At 49.5% G+C, this 19,329-nt stretch overlaps 3 protein-coding genes and 2 long non-coding RNA genes across 6 annotated transcripts in view; 3 read left to right on the forward strand and 2 right to left on the reverse strand.

Annotated features, from left to right (window-relative positions):
* The window catches only part of HOXA3 (homeobox A3), a 33,886-nt gene extending 30,171 nt beyond the window's left edge, over window positions 1-3,715 (forward strand). For both annotated transcript variants that reach the window (XM_090287084.1, XM_090287085.1), the window contains one exon: window positions 1,020-3,715. In XM_090287084.1, the coding sequence (XP_090143210.1) occupies window positions 1,020-1,822 (803 nt within the window). In that variant the 3' untranslated portion in view covers window positions 1,823-3,715. The remainder of the gene's footprint in view (window positions 1-1,019) is intronic.
* On the reverse strand, window positions 2,693-6,151 carry LOC150001296 (uncharacterized). The gene is made up of 3 exons (XR_016513012.1): window positions 5,861-6,151; window positions 3,970-4,066; window positions 2,693-3,210 (listed from the first exon to the last, which is right to left on the reverse strand). It is a non-coding gene; the product is annotated as an uncharacterized LOC150001296 (long non-coding RNA).
* A 262-nt stretch (window positions 6,152-6,413) lies between these two features.
* On the forward strand, window positions 6,414-9,189 carry HOXA2 (homeobox A2). The gene is made up of 2 exons (XM_090287795.1): window positions 6,414-7,535; window positions 8,181-9,189. Exons 1-2 carry the CDS (start codon window positions 7,157-7,159, stop codon window positions 8,918-8,920), a joined length of 1,119 nt encoding a protein of 372 aa, XP_090143921.1. The 5' UTR covers window positions 6,414-7,156; the 3' UTR covers window positions 8,921-9,189.
* Window positions 9,190-9,712: 523 nt separating this feature from the next.
* LOC150001298 (uncharacterized) lies at window positions 9,713-13,460 on the reverse strand. Its single transcript, XR_016513178.1, has 2 exons — window positions 13,162-13,460; window positions 9,713-9,847 (listed from the first exon to the last, which is right to left on the reverse strand). It is a non-coding gene; the product is annotated as an uncharacterized LOC150001298 (long non-coding RNA).
* A 113-nt stretch (window positions 13,461-13,573) lies between these two features.
* HOXA1 (homeobox A1) lies at window positions 13,574-16,263 on the forward strand. Its single transcript, XM_090287796.1, has 2 exons — window positions 13,574-14,295; window positions 14,772-16,263. The coding sequence occupies exons 1-2, from the start codon at window positions 13,644-13,646 to the stop codon at window positions 15,125-15,127; spliced, it is 1,008 nt and encodes a 335-aa protein (XP_090143922.1). The 5' UTR covers window positions 13,574-13,643; the 3' UTR covers window positions 15,128-16,263.
* The last annotated feature ends 3,066 nt before the right edge of the window (window positions 16,264-19,329 follow it).

Consider the following 19,329-nt stretch of genomic DNA (forward strand, 5'->3'; position numbering starts at 1 on the left):
TCAATTAATAATCAATACTTCACTTATAATCAGAACCTATTTTTAATTCTTGCTCCAGCAGATGGAGTGGCTGGCTGGCTTACCACTGGGAAGGCCCTACTCACACTGAGCACAATGAAGGCAGTCAGGGATCTCCTGGGGGAGGGGATTCAGACTTGTCATCCTAATAGGAACCACATGGGCTTCCTGGAACCCGACTCCAGTGGATGATAGGCCCTAGGTCTTGTGGCTTCCCAGTATCTTGATTACTTTTGCTCCTGCCTTCTCCAGTTGCCAGTGCTCTGTTCTGAGAACCTGGGACCTTCCTGAGCCAGGCTTTGGGGGCCAGGGAGGACAGAAGGCCACAAGATTAGTGAGCAAAGCTGGGGCGGGCTGTTTGATGACATGGAGAACCCTCATTAATAGGACCCAGCATCAGGGGCCTGAGCCTCCCCACCAGATATGGACACTGTTAATGGGATCTCTTCCTTTGGGCAGAGAAGGCTTCCAGATTGGGGCTTTTCTACTCCACCCATCTCCATTGAGGAGGTTAAATAAGTGGCCAGTTGAGGCAACTGTCCAATCCTTCAGACAGACAGTGAACGAGGGAAAGGTTTATTGAGCATATATTAGGTGACCCACATTCCCATCACTGTGAAGGGGATGACAGTGGTGAGACCTGCCCACAGAGAGCTTTAGTTTGGTAGGCCTGCAGGATCGTTAAAGGAGTCAGAAAGTGAATAGCTCCAGGAAGGAAATACAGACCAGGAAGGCAAACTGGAGGTTCTGCTTGTATGTCCTTTATTTCCTTGGAGAAGCCTACGATTTGCAATTTGACTGAATGAGGGGCTAGCTACCCAGCTACCAGCACTGTCCAGGAGGGAGGAGAGCACCTAGTGCCTCCTTCCCCTTTCTGGACCCTGACAAATGGAGGGCTCTTTGGGGTCTGGAGCCAGGAGGTGCCTGGTTAGTTAAGGGACTGGGCGGGGTTGCACAGCTGCCCCCTGACGCCACTCCTCCTCTCTCTTCTGTCCTGGCAGGGGAGAGCTGCGCGGGCGACAAGAGTCCGCCTGGGCAGGCGTCCTCCAAGCGGGCGCGCACGGCCTACACGAGCGCGCAGCTGGTGGAGCTGGAGAAGGAATTCCACTTCAACCGCTACCTGTGCCGGCCACGCCGGGTGGAGATGGCCAACCTGCTGAATCTCACCGAGCGGCAGATCAAGATCTGGTTCCAGAATCGCCGCATGAAGTACAAGAAGGATCAGAAGGGCAAGGGCATGCTGACGTCATCAGGGGGCCAGTCCCCGAGCCGCAGCCCTGTGCCCCCCGGAGCAGGCGGCTATCTGAACTCTATGCATTCGCTGGTCAACAGTGTCCCCTACGAGCCCCAGTCGCCCCCGCCTTTCTCCAAGCCCCCCCAGGGCGCCTACGGGTTGCCCCCTGCCTCCTATCCCGCACCTCTGCCCAGCTGCGCGCCCCCGCCCCCACAGAAGCGCTACACAGCGGCGGGGGCGGGGGCAGGGGGTACACCCGACTATGACCCGCACGCGCATGGCCTGCAGGGCAACGGCAGCTATGGGACCCCACACTTACAGGGAAGCCCCGTCTTCGTAGGGGGCAGCTATGTGGAGCCCATGAGCAACTCTGGGCCGGCCCTCTTTGGCCTAACTCACCTCCCTCACGCCGCCTCAGCCGCCATGGACTACGGGGGTGCTGGGCCGCTGGGCAGCGGCCACCATCACGGGCCCGGGCCAGGGGAGCCGCACCCCACCTACACGGACCTTACAGCCCACCATCCTTCTCAGGGAAGAATTCAGGAAGCCCCCAAGCTCACCCACCTGTGATGGTGGGCTCGGGGCTGCGCGCCAGGAGAGTTCCCCCTCCCCTTTCTTCTTCCTTTGCTTTTTTTGTTTTAAGGTTCCCCTTGCCCCTCCCTTTTCTCTCTCCTCTGCCCCTTCCCATCCCCCCGTTTTGTTTTCTTTGGTAACGCGTTTTTATAGTTTTATGTGACGTAGCAATCTTGGTTGCTGGAATGGCTGTCAGTATCAGTAGCGATATTTATCTCCTCCCGCCCCTCGTCGGCCGCTGGCCCTGCACCCTTTACCTTCTCTACTCTTTGATCAGAAACAGGGTATATGAACAAATTTTCTAGCCGAGTTCTTCAATGTGAATTTGTTCGTACATTTTGGCTCCCGAGGGGACGCGATTACTTTTTTTTTTAATTTTAGTTTTTTAATTGCACTTGTAAAGAGCGAGAAAAAAATCAAAGGCGCTTTGAAACAGGGGCTCCCTGTGCAAGGATAACTAAGTGTACGTCTTTCCGTGTGTGTATGCTGGTGAACAGTCAGATTTATTTATATTTTTTTTGCAAGCATTGAATAATCTAAGTTTTAAATATTATTTATCCCATCCGTTCATATTTATATTAAAGAAATTCTGTACCCTGATTGTTCAGAAGGTTTCTTGGGCCTTTTGTTCAATAGTGTATTGGCGTACATAGGAAATTTTTTATTTCAAAGGGAAATGTAATTCCTTTATAAAAAACGGTAATGATGCAATAATACCAGAGAGGATCCAGCTTTCGAAAAGCAGTGATTTAATTTGTAACATCCGGCGAAACTGAAGAAAACAATCTGTAAACGTGAAAAATGCTACATTTGTTTTGAGAGTTCTACATTCCTTGCTGCTCACACTCTGAGAAACAAAACAAAAAATAATAATAAAGTTTTTATTCTGAATAATATCCGCGTTCGGAAGGGGTTCTTTGACCGAAGATGGGGGTCTGCAAAGAATCGAGGCGGAGGCGAACTGGCCGAGCAGGCCACAGCCGCCCTGCAGCTCCGGCTGGCCGTGGCCTAGGCTGGAGGCTCGACCCAACGGCGAATTCTCGGGAAAGCAGCTGGGGCTCCGGGCGGCTGCAGCTCGGGAGACGCCGAGCGGCCAGCACACTGGGCTGCTGGGTTCCCAGCTGCCACGGAGGCCGGCGGCGGCGCAGGGGCTGCGGAGAGCTGAGAGCAGGAGAAACAAAGGCGGCCGGCCCAGGCGCGGCGGGGGCGCACAGGTGCCCGGCGGCCCCGCCGGGGAGTAAGCGAGCTGTCTTCTGGTCCACGACCTTCCTCCGGTCAAAGCCTTCCGGCCCACATCTTAAGCTGGGGAGTCGCCAGTCACGCCGAGGATGCCGAGCACTTTCTAGGAGCAGCCGGACTCTCCATGGATGCTCCCCCGGTCCTTTCTCAAGCCGGGAGGAAAGAATCACCATTAGGAGCCAGACTGCTCAAAAGAGGCTGAGAGACTCACTCAGGTCTCGAGAACAAGAAAGGCTGAACCCTTCCTTGAACTGCTCGAGTACCCGGCATCGGCATCCTCTCGGAATTTAGGATTTGTGGTCCCCTGGATTTATTTCCTCTCCTCTTCCCTCCCCGGTGTCTTTTTATGGCCCCAGGGGGAGGGGGAGAGAGAAAGGAGATTAATACCTTTCTAATAAAAATGCAATTTTATAAGTACTTCTTTCACTTGATGCTACAAGAGCTAAATATTACATTTCTACTCCTGGGCTGCCTACTGGCTGGCTGGCAGAGGCGAAGGCAGGCGCAGGAAAGGGAAATATTTTCATCTTCAGAGTAAAGAATTGCTCGGAGAAGGAACCAAATTCAGAACGTGCAGACCTCAGACCTGCATCCCCATCAGCATCCTCCTTCAAAGTTGGGAATGAAGAACTACCTGCGTCTGGGGATCAGGAGCATCTGATGTGAGAAATCCCCCTTCCCCTTGAATTCTGTTTCTGAGGCAGAGGTGGAAAGTGTCGCCATTTTGTTTGCAATCCAAAATATTCATCTTCATGGCCTCTATTCGCCCCCCCACCACCACCAGAAGCCCCCTCAGATTATCTTTAGAAACAGGCACTGGACCCATTTCTGGGTACCTGCAGGAGCTGCTTTTAGGAAACCTCCTCACATTTTAAGGAAAAGAAAAGGGCTCAGAAGATAGAAACCTAGGCAGCTGTAAAGATCTGGGTGTTTCTCTCACAGCCAAAGGTGTTTCCCCCACAACTGTCCTTGGGCTCCATATATACAGGTAAAGACTCTGGGCTGTGAAAGAAGGGGATTTGCTCCTTATCCCATGCTCACGTCCCTGCTGAAATGGGGCACATTTCAAAGATACAGAGGCTGGAAAATTCGTCTTTATGAGGACTGGAGCTTCTAAACTTCTAGTGGTTCACCTCTGTAAGCAGGCTGAACAGATACAAGAGTCTTCTTTTTAAGTAATAACTTTAGAGAAGTGCACAAAATTAAAATTACCTGGGAAAATAAGTAACAGAGTGTGTGTGTGTGTGTGTGTGTGTGTGTGAGAGAGAGAGAGAGAGAGAGAGAGAGAGAGAGAGAGATCTTAGAGGAATATCTTTCAGAGATACCACTATTGGAACCCTTTACTAAAATCAACTCTTCAGCTGAAGGAGGACTGGCTTGGAGGTTTCCTCCTTCCCCCAAGACAGAGATTCGAAAATGGGATTCCAATATGATTTTCCACATCTTGCCAGTCAAGACATTCATTTTGGCTTTCAAACAAAAAACATTCATCTCACCCCCAGCTTCCTAGATATTAAAAAGAAATCCTTATTAAACTATCTTCTGAGTTAAAGTAATAGATTTGAGGAAGATTCCAGTGTTGAATGGTGGAAAAAAAAGGGTTTTCTTCCAGATGGTATTTGAATTAAGGCCGCTGAGGCAGCAGAAAGCTCTCACCCACGCAACCCCTGACAAAGCCTTGGTGATATGGGGGCAGCGCTGCTCCCTCTCTGTAGTTCCCCCTCCCCTTACCCCCTCAATATTTTCTGGTAAAAGCAAATGCCGAAAGCTGCCATTCCAGAGTCTGTGAAGCATCTTTCCTAAAAGCAGCCTTATAACTTTCTGCTTCCAAAAAATATCTTTTAAAAGACGAGTTTTCCTTGTTTACTTGCGTTTCCTGCTCTCCTCTTTGCTCGGCCACATTTGATCTTGGAAAGAGCTCGAAGCTGAAATGTGTTCTTAAGGGCCAGAAGCTGTCAAGGCTTTTGGTGAGCAAGATTGATCGCGCCCAGACTTCCTTCAGAGCTTTGTTTAGAATAAAAGCAAGAAAACTGAAAAACCTCACATTTTCCAAAATAGTATCTCTATCTGTAAGGCAATGCTCTGGGCTAGTCAACGACGGAGGGCACTTTATATCTAATTTCCAATCCAAGCTCCCTTTGATGCCGGCCTCAGAGATGGATTCCTAATCTTGCGCCTTGCCTGGCCTTGCTTGTTTTCTACATAGGGTTTTCTCCCGCCAACCTCTCTCTTCCTAGCCATCAGAATGATTTATTTTCCTGCCACCCATGCCTGCTGGCCTGGGGGAGTCTGATCACTTGGTCCATTTCAAAGGAAGCAAACGGGGATTATCATCCTTAGGGTTTGGGGGGAAAGAGATACCTTCAGATTTCTTTCTCAGCCTCCTCCCCTCTTTCTAGCTTCCTGGATTATTAAAAAGTTATTTTTTGGTATCTAAAGATGTTATCTTTTGAACCCTCCAGCACGGTCCAAGATGTGCCCAGTCTCAAGTCTCAGAATTGGAAAAGAGAGAGAACAGAGAAAGAGAAACTTTATAATTCCTCCTTGGGTCGCCTAGTCTCACCTGCGGTGCTGTTTCCCACAACAGAACCTGAGTGCAAACATTCCTGGTGGCCAAGGAGCGGGAAGGTGCGGGAGACAATTCGGGCTGCCAGGGAGCACTCACTGCATCTGAACCAACAAGCCCCCAATCAGAGCGACAAGAAGAAGGGCAGAAAAAGAAAAGGGAAAAACAGGCGACTTCTCCCTCCCTGCTGCTAACTCCCAAAAGACTTCCTGGAAATCGGAAATACTCACCGCACCCGAGCCCTATGGGTATGAAACCCGGAATGCCAGGAGCCGCGCACGCCTGCTCGGGGGTGGCATTTCTTTGGCTGGCCGCCGCCCTGGCTACAAGGATTTGAACACATGGACCTGGGGTTGTTGTCTTGCTTGGCACATGCATCTGTCTCGAGCCACTCCTGAAAAGTTGATGGCGCAGGAAGATGGGGAAGCTTCGAGAGCAGCCTCCCGTTTTCCGCTTCCCTCTGGAGCCAGACGCAAAGCTGCGCTGGAAAAGCCGGCTAACAATGGACCAGGGTCCGGGTCTGGGGGAGCGGACTCCGAGCTGGGCTTTGGGAGGGGGGCGAGGGCCTACGGAGGTGGGGGGGGGAGGAGAAGTGGACAGAGGAGAGGGAGGGGGAGTGGAGAGAAGAGGGGGAAAAAGAGGAAAAGAAGGAAAGACAGAAGAAGGAAGACAGAGAGATCAGTTCTGAGATTCAGGAAATGGTTTTGGAAAGGGCGGAAGAGAAAAGGAAAAATAAAGGGGGGGACCCAAGAATCAATCTCTCTCTCTTTCACTCTCTCTCTCTCTCTCTCTCTCATCTCTCCTCTCCTTCTGCTCCTTCCTCCTGCCTTAGTAGAACTTATGTGGCTGGGATGGGGGCCCTCGGGTGTCAAAACTTTGAAGATTAATGGATTACTTTGTTAATGACTGCAGGCGTCAGACTGAGGTGCTTAAATGATTTGTGAGGTGCGAGGCGTCTTCCCGACAGTCCCAAACAATGCGCGGAGTGTGCGGGGGAGGCAGAGGGCAGCCTCCGGCGGGACCAGCGGCAGGCTCACACTCGCACACTCACACGCACTACTCAGCGCACACACCAGGTCCTTGCCGATGGGAAGGCAGGCAGGCACCCTTGCCCCCACGCACTACCGGCATCCCCACCCACACCCACATATATGTATTTTTGCCCAGAAAAAAGTGTAAATAAAGCCTCGCTGGCCCCCAATGAGGCGTTCCTTCCCGACTTTTTTGGATCAATCAAACAGACAGTGGCTTCTTTTGATTAAAGCCCAAATTGTCATTGGGCAGAAGCAATCATGTGACAGCCAATTCGGTCCAATTTCAACCTTGTCTCCATGAATTCAATAGTTTAATAGTAGCGCGGTCCCCATACGGCTGTAATCAGTGAATTAGAAAAAAAACACCCCAGCAGCGATCTTCTATGATAGATTTTTTTTCCCTCCGCACTCGCCTTTTTCCTGGGCCTCGCCCCCCCAAAGCCCCTCCAGAAGAGGGAACTTTTTCTCCGAGGGGGCTCCAAGGAGAAGGCCATGAATTACGAATTTGAGCGAGAGATTGGTTTTATCAATAGCCAGCCGTCGCTCGCTGAGTGCCTGACATCTTTTCCCCCTGTCGCTGATACATTTCAAAGTTCATCAATCAAGACCTCGACGCTTTCACACTCGACACTGATTCCTCCTCCTTTTGAGCAGACCATTCCCAGCCTGAACCCGGGCAGTCACCCTCGCCACGGCGCTGGCGGCCGCCCCAAGCCGAGCCCCGCGGGCAGCCGCGGCAGCCCAGGGCCTGCCGGCGCCCTGCAGCCGCCCGAGTACCCCTGGATGAAGGAGAAGAAGGCGGCCAAGAAAACCGCGCTGCCGCCCGCCTCGGCCGCTGCCACCACCGGCCCTGCCTGCCTCGGCCACAAAGGTCAGTCCAAAGACGTGGCCCCAGGTCCCGGGACCCCGTTCCCCTTCGGGGCTGCCTCGAGAGCGGTTCTAGGGGGGAGGGGAGGGGAGCGTGGGCTGGGAGAGAAGGCGGAGAGGGAGAGATGCTTGGCTGCCTTCCCTTCCCCTGTGGGCTCAGGAGTGGGTTTGATGGAGAGAAAAGGCATCCTACGCTCTACAATGAGACATATATTTTTAAGAAGGGGGGAGGAACTTTCCCTAACTTGTGTAATGTGGGATGATTTATTTGAGTTGGAACTGACCTCCTCTTGTCTAGTTGTCCTAGAGTTTGGCTTTTTGACAGTAATGAAGAGTGATAGATCGCTCTTGCTCAGCTAAGCAGCTGATGCATTAATTATAAATTGTGGTGTGGGTAATATAAAGTTTGCTCCCGGATGGAGAGGTTGGGGGGAGCTCCAGGCAGGAATCGGACGGAGGTGGAAGAGATGGGGTCCCCCCGGGCTGGGCTCCCAGGAAAGGCAGCACAATAGCTCTACTGCATCCAGGGGCGGCCATTTTGTTGCCGTTGATCTTTTCTGCTATATTTATTCTTCAGCGGAATAACCCCTCTCTGGACCCCTCCACCTCCAACTGTGAGTGTGTCTCTTGTTGGTTTCCTTTTCCGCAGAATCCCTGGAAATCGCGGATGGCAGCGGTGGGGGCTCCCGGCGCCTGAGAACTGCTTACACCAACACGCAGCTTTTAGAGCTGGAGAAAGAATTTCATTTCAACAAGTACCTTTGCAGACCCCGGAGGGTGGAAATAGCAGCGCTCCTGGATTTGACTGAGAGACAAGTGAAAGTGTGGTTTCAGAACCGAAGGATGAAGCACAAGAGGCAGACCCAGTGCAAGGAGAACCAAAACAGCGAAGGGAAATTTAAAAGCCTGGAAGACTCCGAAAAAGTGGAAGAGGACGAGGAAGAGAAGTCTCTCTTTGAGCAAGCCCTCAGCGTCTCCGGGGCCCTTCTGGAGAGGGAAGGTTACACTTTTCAGCAAAATGCCCTGTCACAGCAGCAGGCTCCCAATGGACACAATGGCGACTCCCAAAGTTTCCCAGTTTCGCCTTTAACCAGCAATGAGAAAAATCTGAAACATTTTCAGCACCAGTCACCCACTGTTCCTAACTGCTTGTCAACAATGGGCCAGAACTGTGGCTCTGGCCTAAACAATGACAGTCCCGAGGCCCTCGAGGTCCCCTCTTTGCAGGACTTTAACGTTTTTTCCACAGATTCCTGCCTGCAGCTTTCAGATGCAGTCTCGCCTAGTTTGCCAGGTTCCCTCGACAGTCCTGTAGATATTTCAGCTGACAGCTTTGACTTTTTTACAGACACACTCACCACAATCGACTTGCAGCATCTGAATTACTAAAAACATTAAAGCAAAACAAAGCGTCACAAAACAAAAACCCCTTTGACCAGGTGGTTTGGCCTTCTTTTATTCTGAGAGTTGATTTTTATTTTATTTTTTCTTGATCTACCCTCTCCTGCCTCTAAATGTTGAAGATTTTCTGTTTAGTGATTACCCTGACCCAGTTTCAGAGGTGTCTTTTACAGATTATTTTGGAGTTTCAGTTGTTTTAAATCTAATCCAACAACCCTTTATGTGATTTACTGAAAGCAATATATGAGGCCTGCAAGAAAGTGATCATATAATTGTATCTTCACTTTCTTTTTATTTTTGTATTACATTAGGATGCATTGTCATGCGTATTTTTGGTAGAATAAATTCTCCTTTGCTATAAGTAGCTTTCTTATTTTTTCTCCCCCCCTTTCTCAAAGCTCCTAACGGTTCCTTTTTCTTCTTTTAGTCTAACTTGGTAAATAAAATTCTGGTCACAATTAATCTTCTTTTTCAATTTTAATATATTTATTAAGGGGGTATGATCAAAATCTTCAATAGATAGAAACAAAAAAGAAAGCCAGAAAATGGTTAGGGCATCTGAGAAGTGATTCTTTTTTTTTTTTCAAGGGAATGACTTTGGTTTTTCAGTGTAGAGGTTCAAGCTATAGGTGTAAATTGGTAATAGAAACAGGATTAGGAAGCCTCTGAGTTGGGCCAAGCCCAACCTTTTGAAAGTGGAGAAATAAAGTGCCTACAGAAACCCCCAACTCCAGGAACATGGAGTTTCTTTAACAAGCTACCAGTCTCCAGGTCAATAACTAAGTTATCAACAATTCATTTATTTATACACATTTGTTTGAAACATCTACATTCCAACTCCTCCCCCGCAAATCCCGAACATTTTCAGTGTTGTTGATTAGTCTCCCAGCTGTTGATGGGTCCAGGAAAACAGACCTAAAAGATAGAGAAAAATAAAAATAAAGCAAAACGATGGTCACCAGCTGGAAAATACACTTCAGAAAGGATTCTTTCCAATTCTCTGGCTCAGTCATTCTAGGATTCTTTTTTTTTTTTTTCCCCTCCCAGGGTCAGAAAAATCAATATTTCATTCTTAAATCTGTTTACGTGGCAAATAATGGAGCATTAAAGCTTTGAAGTCAGGTTAGCAAGCTGAGATTTAAAATGAAGTGTTTCTGCACCCTAAGTTATAAATTAACCAGTTTCTAGAAAGAGAAAGAGGCAAAGCACTTTAAATGAAATATCAATAAAATGTGATCTAGGGTATGGTACTGGGTTGTTCTGGTTTTTGCCCCCCTCTTATGTTTCCCCATGCTTATTTTTCCCTTACTGAGCTCTGTTCTGATGGCTACTTACCGTGAGAAAACGCAGCGTGTAAGCAACATGTGTTGGGGGCGGGTTGATTTAAGAACCCGGCTCTTAATAGCACAGATTGGAAGTTATAATGAAATCGGGATCTTTCTCCAAGGGTTTGCTCTCTACCTCCCCCCACCCCTTTGCCCCCTAAATCCCGGTAGCGGCGGAGGCGCGTGAGGATCCCGGCTGGTCCCCTGCCCCCAAGCGCGGCGCGGATCAGGGCGGCCCGGCAACTGCCAGGGCTGAGCCTCTGCTGTTTGCGATTCGTCCTACGCTCATAAATCAAACGCTTTCTATGAATGAGAATGTCATCAAAGAGATCAATTGCAGGAACACATGCACAAATAAAAATCCTCTTACGTATTTGCCGGGGATCCCCGTCCGAAAGCATTAAGTTAGAAGGCGTTTAGTCATAATTCATTTTTATTGCTCTTTAAAAACAACAGCTTGGCTGAGCCCTGGATGCCTGGAACGGCTCGCGGCCTCGGCGGCGTTTTGTATGCTCCTCGGTCCCTCCCTTTCTAGTAGAAGAGCCCTGAAAGCGGCGCTTGGAGCCGTGCAAGCCGCTTGCAGGCGATCGTTTAAATAGTAACCAAACCCCCCCTTGCACACACTATCCCCGGGCTTTAAAGGGGTTTTAGCTCGAGTCGTGCGGCGCTGGCCTACTTGCCGGGAGGACGAGGGTCTCCTACAAGGTGGAATGAGTCCCAGGATTTCGTGGGGGGTGGGGAAGGACCCGAGCTACGGAAGCCTGCGGGCTGGAGGCCAAGGAGGCTGTCTTTGTGAGAGGCACCGGGAGATCAGCGCTCAGGGCGGCCAGCCGGGGCGGAGCCGGCGCGGCTGCCAGAGCCCGGCCTGCAGAGAGCAGTACGCGGAGGCGGGGTGGGTCGCCGAGCTCGTGTGCTGGCCTGTGTGCCAGTGCAAGCCTGTGATCCCAAGAAGTGCACCCACCCCTTCGGGCCCTGAAAAGAGCCACGCGGGGAGGAAGAGAGGCGAGAGGAGCGCAGAGGCCGAGAAGTAGCAGGAGAGCGATGGTGGCCAGGGGTGGCTTTGTGACACAAGCCCTGTGGCCGAGGCGGGGGGAGGTCACGTAAACCCGCACTTTGGAGGGCAAGAAAGGGGCAGGCATGAGGCCAAGGGGGAGAACGTACCGACGAGCTTCGGCTCAGAGAGCAGATCATCCGCAATGCCAGCACAGATTCCCTCACGACCCGCCTCCTCCCCCACAGGAGCCCTGTCTCTTCCCAGCGCTTGAGGCCTTGGCGGGCCCAAGGAAGCCACCTCCAGGAGGGCCGCCTTGCCTATTCCCTTCTCCAGGATGAAGTTCCCCAGGTGCTGAAGTTGGGGCAGGAGTGATTTTTCCTCCCTGTGTTTCCTCTTAACCGTGACTGGGGGTGGGTCAAAGGTCATATAAAATACTTTTCAAAAGGAAATGTTTAGGGAAAATATTTCTTTGCTACTGAAGTGAGTCAGTGAAATGTCTACAAGTTTTCCCTTTTGGGGGGACAGGCTTTGGAGGAAGCTCTATATGTGAAGAACAGAATGCAGAAACCTGAAAGGTTCAGTAACACCTTTGAAATGTGCTTCCTTGCTTTAAGCAAAACGTCCTTCTTCCAAAGCTACAGGGGCATGGGATCCCCAAATCCACATACAATTCTCAGATGAATTTCATCTGTCGGATTCTGATGTAGTAAACACGGTCAGTGTAAAACCTATACATCACTGGCTGCAAAGCTTCCTGGAAGCTCTCTGGATTTCTTTTACCCAAGAATGCATCAACTCTCGGCCTCTGTTAGGCCTTTTCTCTTTACAAGCCAAGGGTTGACAAGAAACCTCATAGTAAACAGCAATTAACGGCCCATCAGCATCAGGGTAGTGTGAGGGTGATGGAGAACAGGTCCCCTGGCCTGGGATGACGCTCAGATTTGCACGTATTTCTCTAGGGAAAGACCTGAAGGTTCACACAAGGAACTACACAGTCAGTTACAAAGTAGAGGAGGTGTCGGGAAAGAAGAAAATGTTCTCTCCACCATCAGCCATCTGTCCACCGCCCCTCCCACCTGCCAGCCCACACCCCCACTTCAGACGCAGTAGAATGGGGGGGTGTGTGAATAAAGGAAGCTCTACTAACTCCTGGACATTCCTCCCTGAGAAAACCAGAAATGTTGCGGGGGTGGGGAGTCAGGGTAGTTTGTGGGAGCTGTGGTCTCGTCCTTTGAGGTCCCCACCAGAGCGCGCAGGCTACTGGGTCCTGCGGAGCCGGCAGATGGCCTGTAGCACACGGCCCGGCCCCCACGCTGGCCACGTCCGCTAGCGTCATCTCTCTCCCCCGCCTCCTACCCCTCAAAATCCAGCGGCTGAGCAGCTCCGCATCTCGTAAGACTCCCAGAGCCAAGCTGAGTGGGGAGGAGAAAGGGGCGGAGAGCGAGGAGAGAGGGAGGGCAATGAGCCCGGCCAGCCCCGGCCTTTTCCGGCAGGCTCAGCTCCTACGGCTCACCCGGCTACCATGCATCGAATTACAAAAGCTCCTCACTGCCATACTGATAGTCAGCGTGGCGGAAGTGGAGTGGAGGTAGGGGGCTTCCGAGACCTCCGTGGAGAAAGAAAGTTTCTTTTCTTGTCCACGTCTTCTCCACGCCCACCCGGGTTCCCCCTAGCCAGCCATCTGCGGACTTTCTTCTCCACTGGAGCTTGGAAAGCTGGTGGCCCAGCCTAGTTCTACCCACTGCGCTCCGCGCTCCTCACTGCCCCAAGGCACCACAGCAGGGGCTGTGCATTGAAAGCTCCCGGGGAGCTTGGGCCGCGATGGCCGCTGGGATCCTGCTCAGTGTGACCCGAGCTCTGGCCCACTGCTTAGCCACCCAAAAGAGCGCGGAACCCTCTTCCCTTCTCACCTCTCGTCAGTTCATCTTTCCTGTGCGGTGGGGAGGAGGGCGGAGACGTGGGTGGGGGAGATGCCTCCCAGCCCCCACCTCCCGAAGCGGGGGGGGGGGGGTCTACCGGAGTCGGCGCGCTCAGAAGGCAGCCTCTGCTCCCCTCTGCCCCAGCGCTCCGAATCTGCCCTTGCAGCCTCCACAGCTGCTGCTGCCGCCTCGGCTGCCTGGGGGGGCGACTGCGCATCACCTAGACTGAGGAGCGCCGGGGATTTAAATGCCACTGAAACGGTGATCCATCACCACGGGAGCCAGCAAACTTTCGCAGGAGGCTCTGCCATTGGCTCCCACAGTCACGTGCCTCCCGTAGCGCCCTCCGCCCTCCCGCCCCCCCTCCTGCGCACTGTACATTCATATCATTTTTCTTCTCCGGCCCTATGGAGGAAGTGAGAAAGTTGGCACGGTCACCCAGGGCTTCGCAGGACCCGGTCACTCAGTGACAGATGGACAATGAAAGAATGAGCTCCTTCCTGGAATACCCCATCCTCAGCGGTGGCGACTCGGGGACTTGCTCTGCGCGAGCCTATCCCTCCGACCATGGAATTACAACTTTCCAGTCGTGCGCGGTCAGTGCCAACAGCTGTGGCGGCGACGACCGCTTCCTAGTGGGCAGGGGGGTGCAGATCAGCTCGCCCCACCACCACCACCACCACCACCATCACCATTCCCAGCCGGCCACCTACCAGACTCCCGGGAACCTGGGGGTTTCCTACTCCCATTCGAGCTGTGGTCCAAGCTACGGCGCGCAGAACTTCGGCGCGCCTTACAGCCCTTACGCATTAAATCAGGAAGCAGAAGTAAGTGGTGGGTACCCCTCGTGCGCTCCCGCTGTTTACTCTGGAAATCTCTCATCTCCCATGGTCCAACATCACCACCACCACCAGGGTTATGCCGGGGGCACGGTGGGATCGCCTCAGTACATTCACCACTCATATGGACAAGAGCACCAGAACTTGGCCCTGGCCACGTATAATAACTCCTTGTCCCCTCTCCACGCCAGCCACCAAGAAGCCTGTCGCTCCCCTACATCAGAGACGTCTTCTCCAGCGCAGACCTTTGACTGGATGAAAGTCAAAAGAAACCCTCCCAAAACAGGTCAGTCTTGCCATTCCGTGGTTGCTCCTTGATGATTCTGGAAGAAGCTGGTATGCTTAGTTTCCAAGGAAAATTAATATATATATATATTATTTTTTTTAAAGTTCTTGATTCCACCGGTGTTGTGGGGCGTTGGGGGACTGTCCAGGTGTATTGGGGGAAAGGAGAGTCTCGGGCTGTTGCGTTTGTACAGGGGCTGAGTTTCAGAGATTCTGGAAGTAGGAAATGGGTAGGTGTGTGTGCGTGGGGGGAATTCTGGTAATATCTCTGGGTTCCATTAATCACCGGCCTGACCATGCTAATTGTTGACTTCAGATTAACTCTTTGCACCTCATCACTCACCCTCCCCAGCCCGGTTTGTGTTGAGAAATTCTCGATCTCCTCTTTACCTGAATATTGTTCTGAACCTGTAGAGGATCCCATATCGACTGTTAAAATTTTATCCTTTTCTTCCATCGCTTCCCAACCTGCCCCAGGAAAAGTTGGAGAGTATGGCTACGTTGGTCAACCCAATGCGGTGCGCACCAACTTCACCACCAAACAGCTCACGGAGCTGGAGAAGGAATTCCACTTCAACAAGTATCTGACGCGCGCCCGCAGGGTGGAGATTGCCGCGTCCCTGCAGCTCAATGAGACCCAGGTGAAGATCTGGTTCCAGAACCGCCGAATGAAGCAGAAGAAACGAGAAAAGGAAGGCCTCTTGCCCATCTCTCCCGCCACCCCACCGGGAAGCGAGGAGAAGGCCGAGGAATCTTCAGAAAAGTCCAGCTCCTCGCCCTGCGTTCCTTCCCCGGGGTCTTCTACCTCAGACACTCTGCCTACCTCCCACTGAGAAGGGCTCAGCCCCAGACTCCGCAGCCTAGGCTACTGCTTGGGCTGGGACTTCTTACCCAAAGCACATTCTTAGCTTATCTTCTTTTCCATTTGCAGTTTCTGTCTTTCTGATCCTATCTGGAAAGCTCCTGGCCAGGATAATGTCTTCCCGGAGAATTCTGGACTAGATGTTTGATTGAGGGGGTGATGTTAACTCCTTAATGCAGATTGGGTGCCAGCACCAATTTTCTGATGACCTCAACTCTTAGGAGATTTTCACAGAACCTACTGTTTCTTTCAGATGCCCTTTGGAAAATAGTCTCCTTTGCCAGCAGAAACATGTCAAAGGGAAGCCTCACATCTTTTATCTCTCTGTATATTTACAGTTCTCCCCTACTTTGCTCTCAAAGCAAGGTAGAGAGAAAGGAAGAGAGTTCAGAAGCTCATGAAGAAGAGATGCACTATGAGCATGTTTACACATTTATTTCACCTTTAATTTAATTCAGTTTCGTGTGTGAGTTTGCTGGTTGTAAATACTTTGTCCTGAGAGATTTATCTTTATACAGATTTTCTAGAAATGTTTAGATTAAGTGACTAAAACAGGGTGGGCAAACTCTCAAAGCTGGTACAATTTTATATGATTATAGGTTAAAGAATAAAAGCCCTCTTTTAACTTAATCGGATGCCTCAGAGGGTAGCCTCAGTTTGTTCCTTTAGTGAGTTGAGAAGGTCTGCAGACCACAAGGTTCAGAAATGTTGCTTCCTGTGCTTATCTCTCCCCCTCCCCACCCCTTTCTTGTTTCTCTGGCCACACTCTATTTAAACTTCGTACTGGGTTATTCAGAACCTAAAGGTATTATTCAGATCAGCTTCTTCCTTCTACAGTTATCTTAACTGGATGTGATGTATTTTCAGCTCAATTGTTAATGTGATGGATGGCACAATGAATGTATATTTTGTGTGATTCGTGAATAGTCTTTTGCATGTCGCACAATGTTTTGATGTCCCTGAAGTACCACACTGAGTTCTATCAGTTATCCTTTGTGAGCCTACGATATTCCCCATTTCCTGTACAATCATGAACAGCTCTGAGATCCTGGAGTGATGTGATCCAGAGCAGAGTTTACGGGTCTTAAGATGTCTGTAATAAATATATTCAAGTTTCAGATATGCTTAAAGATCCATGTATTTGGCCTGGAGACAGTTCCTTGCGTCCTACAAAGTTGGGTCATTTTGTGTGGGGAAAGGGAGAAGGGCGGTATGCATTTTCAAAGAGGCGGGACTTTTCTTGGGGTGGGGGGAAAGTGCTTTCCACTATGTTGTTCAAGTTCCCCTTATGAGTGTACAATAATTGCACCTAACTGATATCTATAATAGGCTGATTGCCTTGAAAATAACAGTAGTTCCCTTATTATAATCAAAGTTCATAATGGAAAAAATGGTGAAGAAATTTATGAAGGAGATCTATTTTTGAAACAAACATGGGTACTTCCTGGGTCAAGTGCTAACCTTTTCACCTCCAACTGAATGTTGACGTATATATAAACAGAACCCCCTTCAAAAGCTGAAACTCTTCAGTCAGTCTTTCCTCACATCAGTGAACCAAGAGCTAAGAGATTCACATTTAATTAGCTCCAGTATAAGGCTGTTTGAAGAACGGGACCCCACCCCACCCTTCTTTCTTCTTTTTGGATTGTCAGTGTTCCTATATAATCCACCCTTTAAATTGAGTGTGGTCTGTTTTCAGTAAACCCGTGTATCCCTCCACCCGTTCCTCCTGTCAATTTCTATCCTTTCCTACCACCCTCTGCACACCCCTATCATCTCTAGGTTACACATCCCATTTCCATCAGATTCAGCTTTGATTTTATAGCCACCATGGCTGCAATGGGTCTTCAATTCTTAATTCCACACCACATAACAGTGGAAAATAGATTTGATTTTCTTGTCTGGGCTCAACAGGTTCTTCCAGGTGAACTTGTGGAAGCTGCCCTGAAGTCTTTCACTATTCAAGTTGCTTCTGACCAAGGCATGTGTTTCTACAACAGAGCAAGCCAATCAAAGAGTTCCAAGTGGCCCTCCTAGACTGCTTACCACCTTTCCTTTACTTTCACACATTTTTGGAGGGTTTACTTTAGTCCCAAGTTTAGAACAGACATTTTACAGCATCACAAATAAATACAAACATACAACTTCCTTCCTCTCCAAAGGGTGTTTTACAAAGGATGGGCTGGAGCTCTAGGGGGAGGAAATCCTACAAAAACTTGAAATTTACAGACCTAGAGCACCTAAGAGATTTCCTATATCTCCTTGTCAAAGAGGGAAAGCCCGGACTTTGCAGGCATAGTGGCTGCGGCCATATCAAGGGTACCTGGTGCCCTCCCCTTGGCTCCTGGGCTCTGGGGTTGCTTCTAAAAGACTCAAGTGGATGAGGGAGAACTTCAAAGTGGGCCAACTCTTTCTTTCATTTCCTTCGCTTGGCCTTATACAGTATCTTTTGTTTATTAGTGTAAGACCACACAGCAAAACAGATGGCTGGTTTCCAAATTCTTTAATGTGTTAAAGTGTCATTTGCATGCCACTGCCAAGATTTCAATATCTAAAAGCAGGCCCCGAGCTGCTGGAATCCCGGAGATTCCAATCTTCAATGTGCTGGTTTTAATGTAGCTGCGAGAGAGAGAGAGAGAGAGAGAGAGAGAGAGAGAACGATAAATTATGGCTAAACATCCCAAGCCTTCTCTAGGTTGTGGAATAAATCAGTTAATAAGCAATGCATTTAGGAAACATTAATATACCTTTCAACAAGAAAAACATTTGTATCTTTGTAGTTGTCTCAATCGATTAAATCAAAGGCGCTTAACAGCTTAACACATCCTATTTCAAGGTCTTTTTCTGTTTTGGCCTCTGAGGAGCACAGTTAGCACCTTGAAAAATGACAGCAATGGTAACTGAAATGACAAAAGAGGAAAAGCAGAAAATAACATCTTATTGTTAGATGTTAAAAGCACAAGCGTCGCAGTTAGGGACTTGGGATAAACACAATATAAAATTCCAGTTTTCAAGTGTTTTTTCCTCTCGCCCTTCATATTTATTAAAAGTACTTCCGAAATTCTGGGAGTTCCCAAACTAGGCTGTGTTGAGATCTTGTTGCCGGTTCTGAAGTCTGCTCCGGGCTTCACCTTTGAAAGTTTACTTTTGGAGGCTATTCAGATGCCCTGGTGTTTTCCTCTGGGGCAATCAGATTCAAACCGATCAATATTTACTCAGTCTGAAAGGGTTGTTGAAAAGGCTGCTAACAACAAACTGCTTAGCTGCTCACCCCTGTTTAATCTCAGGTTCACCGAAAGTTCAAGAAGAGATGAATGCAGTGATGGGTCACTTTAGAATGAGTCCCAGCGGTTTATCTGAGCTCTCTGCTGAAGGCAACAATTATAGTTCCATCCCTCTTTGGAAAAGGGGCAACTTTCCTATTATTCTTTTGCTAAACAGTGTTTACTAGAAAGTTAAAACACTTTCATCTCCCTTCCTGGCTCTTTTTTGGGGGAGAGGGAGAGGAGCTTTCAGCTGCCCTTCTCTTGCCACCTCCTTTTAGCTTTCTGCCAATCCACTAGGTTTCATTTGACTTAAAATAAATTATATTGAATATTTAAAAAATGTTAAATTAGCCTGACAGAAGAGATTCGATTTATTTCTGATGCCATGAGCTATGAAATGAAGCTCTTTGGGCCATTAGAGTTTATCTTCTTTGCGAAAGTACAGGGCAAGATTGAATTGCAATCCATTTGCGTTTGAGAAATATCGACAATCAGAGCCCCAATATCCATCTGAGATGGCTGTTTAGAGATGGCTGTTTAGACAGGAGTGGGAGGAGGGTGAGGAGGGAGAATTGACTTGTGCAGAAGCAAATATCTCAGGTGGAAAGTCAACTTTAAAATTTTACGCTCTCCTAGTGCACGAATTACTGAGATGAAAAAGGAAGACCCAAGGAAGCCAATGGGGAATGGTGAAAGAAGATGCTGGACACTGAAGCTAATTGGTACAGCTCTGCAAAGGTCAAAGTTCATGTAATCACTGCATAAATGCATACTAAATAGGGAGTTATTAAGCTTTTCTGATGGCTGAGCACGTCTGTGGGGGGGGAAAAGAAAACGGTCACTGCTGTTTGTGTTTCTTACTGAAGAATAATCATTCTTGCTGTAGAAGCTCCAGGAGCCTCAGTCC

This window comes from Furipterus horrens, unplaced genomic scaffold (assembly GCF_987537825.1).
Source record: "Furipterus horrens unplaced genomic scaffold, mFurHor1.1.pri manual_scaffold_9, whole genome shotgun sequence".
Lineage (NCBI taxonomy): Eukaryota > Metazoa > Chordata > Mammalia > Chiroptera > Furipteridae > Furipterus > Furipterus horrens.

Excerpts from the sequence above, each read along its gene's own strand:
- HOXA2 (XM_090287795.1), top strand. The coding sequence starts at position 7,157 with ATGAATTACGAATTTGAGCGAGAGATTGGTTTTATCAATAGCCAGCCG. Across the intron at positions 7,536-8,180 it reads TGCCTGCCTCGGCCACAAAG|AATCCCTGGAAATCGCGGAT; the intron begins GTCAGTCCAAAG and ends CCTTTTCCGCAG.
- HOXA1 (XM_090287796.1), top strand. The coding sequence starts at position 13,644 with ATGGACAATGAAAGAATGAGCTCCTTCCTGGAATACCCCATCCTCAGC. Across the intron at positions 14,296-14,771 it reads AAGAAACCCTCCCAAAACAG|GAAAAGTTGGAGAGTATGGC; the intron begins GTCAGTCTTGCC and ends AACCTGCCCCAG.